Below are 6,000 nucleotides of genomic sequence, written 5' to 3'. Positions count from 1 at the left end.
AACCAGTTCAGCTGTTTAAAACCAGTTTTAAAAGCCAGTAGTTTGAAACCACATATTGTTGACATCACCCATAGATTTTGGTGACAGTTGGAAGCTAAAGTGTGGCTAGCTCTGGCTGTCGCCATCTTGGCAGCGCCTGACTCCGCTCAACGTGTTCAACCCATAAATGGGTAAAAAGGCGGAGCGAACATGAGACCAGTGTTACTAATTTAGTAACTTTTTGTGAGATTTTAGCCACTTTTCACCACTACGACTAAAAATTCTATCTAGCAACAAATTGGGTAACTTAAAAAAAAAAAACAAGCTAACAAAATCGTCCAACCTTCAAACAAACAGGATGCCATTCAGCTTCCCGTCACATGCAAGTTATGCACATTTGTCATCACGTAATCTAGCAACGTATAGAAGCATTTCTAATAGCGACAGTGACAGATGTAGTCCGAACACACACACACCCACCGATCTCAAAGTTGCTAAGCTAGCTAAGGCTAACAAGCTATGTAATCTGGTTTCGGGTAATGGACACATAATTTTGCAGCCTGGATGATTGCGCTAATAATGGGCAGGTTGTGTGTGGGAATTAAAAATTATGACTGGCATTTAGCCTCCAACTATGCCACTACCCATGTGGCTAACATTACCTTGCTATTGATATCTGTTAATTAGCGATATTGGTGCTAACACAATTAAACCTAAAATTTCATGCGCCTATTTCTTTGACAGCCTGTGTATATAGTGAACCACACAGAAAGCCATATTATCTCATTTATATAAAAATCCTCACATAGGAGCTACAGGCATGGTTGTGGTATGTCGTGGGCAGTCGCTGTCACTCAAATCTAATGCCCCCAATCATAACATTGACTTCAAATGGCTTAAATGAATGAGTTGTATAAATCCCCCCTCCCCCTATGCAGTTGTCATAAACAAGTAAACTTGATAGGATAGTAAAGTAAAACTACACTCAAAAAATAGATAGACCGCATGGCTGGGGATGATACCAGAACTTTTTATCTGTACTGCAAATTAGTGATGACAAACTCAAAACATTCTTCAGGCACATTTGGACACCAGCTTTGGAACACTGTTTTGGAGTCTACATCAAAATGAAAATATGCCGAATGGTGACTTCTGCTGGACAGTTTGGGAATGTGCATTCACGTTAAATTGGCTTGTGTCAGCACAGGATCCGTACATGCACTTGCACGTACACTGCTTGTTTTATAGTCGTCCTTCAATGTGACTCCTGATCCACAAAAGTCAGCTACCCATTAGAACTCATTTGGTATTTTCCTTCTTGAATGTCCCAGTAAAAGGAAATGCAACTTCATATTAATTGTGGTGCGGCGCTCAGAGCAACTGGATTAATTACACCTTTTCTGCATAACTGGATGCAATGTCACTAACTCAATGAGTGCATTTGGCAATATGATCAATATCTTACAATCTTGATCAAGTGGGTTTTTTCTGATCAAAACAACAGTCAAACTTAGTGCCTCAATGCTTTTTAACTTGGTGGATGCAGAAGTGTCTATGGCTTATTCAGCTCTGAAATTTCGGGTTCTGATGGATACAGGTGAGAACCAAAGAACCTCCTATTTTGGGCCATTTTAACTTATGGAATGACCATAAAATGAAGTCAGGAAGGACTGTGTGGCCACCGTGGCTTGTTCAGAACATTTCATTGCAAACTTTCCACAAAAATTGCCATTTATGCAGGACAAGGACATACGAGGTCTGCGAGAAAAATAACGGACCTTTTTATTTTTTCAAAAACTATATGGATTTGAATCACGTGCGATTACATCAGCCAACCTTGAACCCTCGTGCGCATGCGTGAGTTTTTTCACGCCTGTCGGTTATGTCATTCGCCTGTGGGCAGGCTTTGAGTGAGGAGTGGTCCACCCCCCTCGTCGGAATTCCTTTGTCTGACTTCCTCCTGAGAGACTGGCACTTTGCTTGATCAAAATTTTTTCAGAACCTGTGAAAGACGTGCGGACGGATTGGCACGTCGGCAGGCAGCTGGCGCGGTGCATCGCCACAGGAAAAACACCTCCGTGTTGATAACCATTTGTAAAAACCAGGCGGCTTTTGATGGCTTTCAGTAGAGTATCTGAGAAATTGTTTAACAGCTGGACATGTTCCAACTTGTCCTTAAGGCTTCCAATGGAGGTGTTTTTCCTGTGGTTGCGCACTGTGCCGGCTGCCTGCCGACGCACCAATACGTCCGCACGTCTTTCATTACAAAATCTCCTTTAACAGTGGAATGTCCGGATAAACTGCTGATCCCGAGCTCTTCGGAAACTTCTCTGTTCTCTCACGATGTCCTCGGTCAACAGAGGCTTAAATTTGGAGGTTTTCAGCTCGAAACAGGATGACGACGGCGCCTCAGAGCGTTGCGCGATGTCCCGCTCCGTGGGAAGTCCTTAAAGCGACAGTAACACTCCATAATCTCTCATCAGCCATTAAAATTTTCACCGAAAACCAGCTGAATTTCTCGAATGGTGTCCACTTTGATCTGCCTCACAGGTTCTGAAAAAACTTTGATCAAGCAAAGCGCCAGTCTCTCAGGAAGAAGTCAGACAAAGGAATTCCGACGAGGGGGGTGGACCACTCCTCACTCAAAGCCAGCCCACAGGCGAATGACATAACCGACAGGCGTGAAAAAACTCACGCATGCGCACGAGGGTTCAAGCTTGTCTGATGTAAGCACACGTGATTCAAATCCATATAGTTTTTGAAAAAAATAAAAAGGTCCGATACTTTTCTCACAGACCTCGTATATGTTGACATTGGGCGCTTGATTACTGATGAGCAAGTCAGTTTAATGCCTGAGAATTGTGCTTGTATTCCAAGAACAGCTCATACCCTCAAAAAGGCAAATCTGACTTTTCAGAACAGTAGCAATAAGTCATAAGTCCTACACAGGCCATGAGAACCATTGGTACTTATTTTCAAGGTTGGGTAGGATTACTTTGAAAGAATACATGTGGATTACATGTATGTATGTACGTACATTTGGATTACTTGTAATCTGATTACTTTTGGATTACATTTCAAAGTAATCCTACCCAACCTTGCTTATTTTCATCCTTGGACTCCATAGTGTGAAACGGGTGAGACTATGACTCCACCCCCATGAGACTCCAGTCTGACACACGTTACTTCCCCAGTCACGATTCATTTACAGCTTGGTGGACTGGGACAATACAAGTGTGTTGTCCAAGGACACAACTGGGTACTGTGACCGGGAAACAAACACACATCTACATGTTTCTAGCCAAAGTCCCTCTTTCACAGTGCTACTTGCTCTACAGTAGCAAACTATGACAAAGTCAAATTTTCTTTCATATTTTTGTCACAGATGTGAAATGATTTCTGGGTAATATCTATGTTGATGTTGTCCAAAGCTGAGATTGTATGTGATCATGTGAAGGGATGATACGAGTCTGACTTGTGTAAGTGCAAAATCTGAGCCACACCTGCAAGCAATCATGTCATTCAAAAAAAATATAGCTCAAAGTTATTTACATTGTAAATCAACACTTTACACCTCGTTTATAAACGAGGCCCCTGGTGACCTATATTAGGTTACTGATAATGTGTATAATATGACCCCTTTAAAGTGACCTGAGTGGGTTTTTTTTTAAGTGATTCTCAAAGTGCGGGCCATGGCCCTCTAGTGGGCTGTGAAGGTACTGCCATGAAATTCATTCATTTTAAAATTACCTAAAATATTATTTTAAAAAGTATTCTAAAGCAATAAAACAGAAATATATCAGGCAATGATGATGATGATGATGATGATGATGATAATAGATTTTATTTAAAAAGAACTTTGAATATAAAATTTACAGAGTATGGTACAATTCAAAGTTAAAGATGATAAAATTATGACAATCAACTTAAAAACAAAAACTACATGTATACATGAAATAAATTGGCCTTAAAATGACATTTATGTTTAAAACAATTATTCTTCGACCAGTTAAAGTTTTGAATATGCTCCAGACAAAAAGTAAAAGTAATTATGAGACAACTCTACAGAAATCTTCTTTCACCAGTTTGTTTTGCAGTCGCACTGGAATAACGCGCTCAGTCGCGCCCTCCCTCCCCCGTTTATTTTGGACACGCGTAGATCGCAGTTTGATCCGGATCCAAAAGCAGCCGCGGACTCCCCGGTGGATCGGACGCAGAAGCCGCGGATCGGGTTCGGCGGTGCTCCTCCGGTTTTTTGGCTGATTATTACGCACGACGCGGCGGATTGTGACGCGTTTCGGTGCAAACTGAAGCGATGGGTTACTCAGTCAGCCTACTTTTAGTCCTGTCAGCCTTCTCGTCCCTGTCCACAGGACTGTTCCCGACAGCGTACATGTGAGTAGAAAAACCTGCTGTCCTTTTTTAATCCTGCAGATTTTATTGTCCCAGATGATTTTTTTTTTGTTTGTTTGTTTTTTTTTTTTTTTTTTTGTGGCGCATCAGAAGCTTCTGTCCCGTTCAGTGATCATGATCGCACTTACTCACTGGTCAATAGTGTTTTTGTTGTTTTCTTTTCTTTTGCTGAACGCGTGTGTCCAGCTGTGCACATGTGGCTTCGATTGTCACATGAATCACGGAGCCTGGACTGCGTGCGTGGTCTCAGCGCGTCGCCACGGATGCCAAACTTTTCCCCACGCGTCTGGAGACAGACGTCATCACTTAGGTTCTGTCACTTTGTCAGGAAATGTTGAATTCAAGCTGTTTTGTACTTTTGGCTGCAGAGAAATCCAGTTTTCATACTTAACTAATGGGGCACTGAGTGCACACCTCCGCCAGGGAGAATCAGAACAACTTGGTGGTCTCCCACTGCCACTGTGTCAGAAGATTCAGTGATTCCTCTGTAAGATTTTGTCAGAACAGGATGTTTTGGGAAGGAAAGAAATTTCCTTTTAGGAAAATGTGACTGGTTCTTAACCCCCCCCCCCCCCCCCCCCCCCCCCCCCCCAGTGCAGTTGAACAGCGGTTACAACTCTTGCCACTAAACAAGAAGGTCATGGGTTCAAAGCCCACTCTGCTTTGTGTGTGTGTGTGTGTGTGTGTACAGTGCATTCAGAAAGTATTCACAGCACTGTACTTTTTTCCAGGTTATGTTACAGCCTTATTCCAAAATGGATGAAAAAAAATTTTCTCTCAAAATTCTACTCACAGCACACCATAATGACAATGTAAAAAAAAGTTTGTTTTTTTTGAGAAAGGGGTGTGTATGTGTGTGTATATATATATATATATATATATATATATATATATATATATATATATATATATATATATATATATATACTGGTAATGACGTGATTGATGGCAGGTGACTCAGCGGGAAGTGAGTGAGTAGGGAACCTCACGACTATATAATAAGAAAACTGTGCAAGTAAGGTCAGGACACATTACAGAACACATAGCCTGTACCGTTAGTATATGTGTTAGCTAACCAGAGATGATGGCAACTGCAGTTAAGGTAATGCTATTTTCTGTGGTTAGCTTGTCCCCATATGCTAGCATAAGTGCAGCTAGCATTTCCTTCAGTACAGCTCATTATTAGTTCATTATTAAAGCTTGAATGCTGCTTTTTTTCTACCAGATTACACAATGATGTAATCACTTCTAATTTGCGTATGGCGGGAAGCTAAATGGCATGCTGCACTCCTAAAGGTTGCTTTTGTAATTTATTATATTCAAGTATTTAAAAACTAATCAGTTTGTGTTGGGTGGGGGGGGGGGTGGGGGAGCAAGATACGAGATAGGATTTTTAACCTCGAGGGAAGATAAAAAAATTTGCTAAACCTAGCGAAAACATCGCAAAATTTACATCAGTGCTCACTTTTTTGTTTTTAAGTAGTCCAGGTAGAAATCTTTTCCATGTTTGGAACAGATATGGTAGCATTAGTAACTGTTTAGTCACAAATTGTGCAATCATCCTACCAGATATTGATTTATCAATCTCTAGGCTCCAGTCATCATTTA

At 41.2% G+C, this 6,000-nt stretch overlaps 1 protein-coding gene across 1 annotated transcript in view; it reads left to right on the top strand.

Annotated features, from left to right (window-relative positions):
- Positions 1–4,144: 4,144 nt before the first annotated feature.
- The window catches only part of LOC117503713 (voltage-dependent calcium channel subunit alpha-2/delta-1-like), a 139,990-nt gene continuing 138,134 nt past the window's right edge, over positions 4,145–6,000 (top strand). The window contains exon 1 of the mRNA XM_034162931.1: positions 4,145–4,374. Coding sequence (XP_034018822.1) covers positions 4,295–4,374 — 80 coding nt within the window. The 5' untranslated portion in view covers positions 4,145–4,294. The remainder of the gene's footprint in view (positions 4,375–6,000) is intronic.

This window comes from Thalassophryne amazonica, chromosome 22 (genome assembly GCF_902500255.1).
Source record: "Thalassophryne amazonica chromosome 22, fThaAma1.1, whole genome shotgun sequence".
In the NCBI taxonomy this organism is placed as follows: Eukaryota; Metazoa; Chordata; class Actinopteri; order Batrachoidiformes; family Batrachoididae; genus Thalassophryne; species Thalassophryne amazonica.
This window is presented reverse-complemented; position numbering and strand designations above follow the sequence as displayed.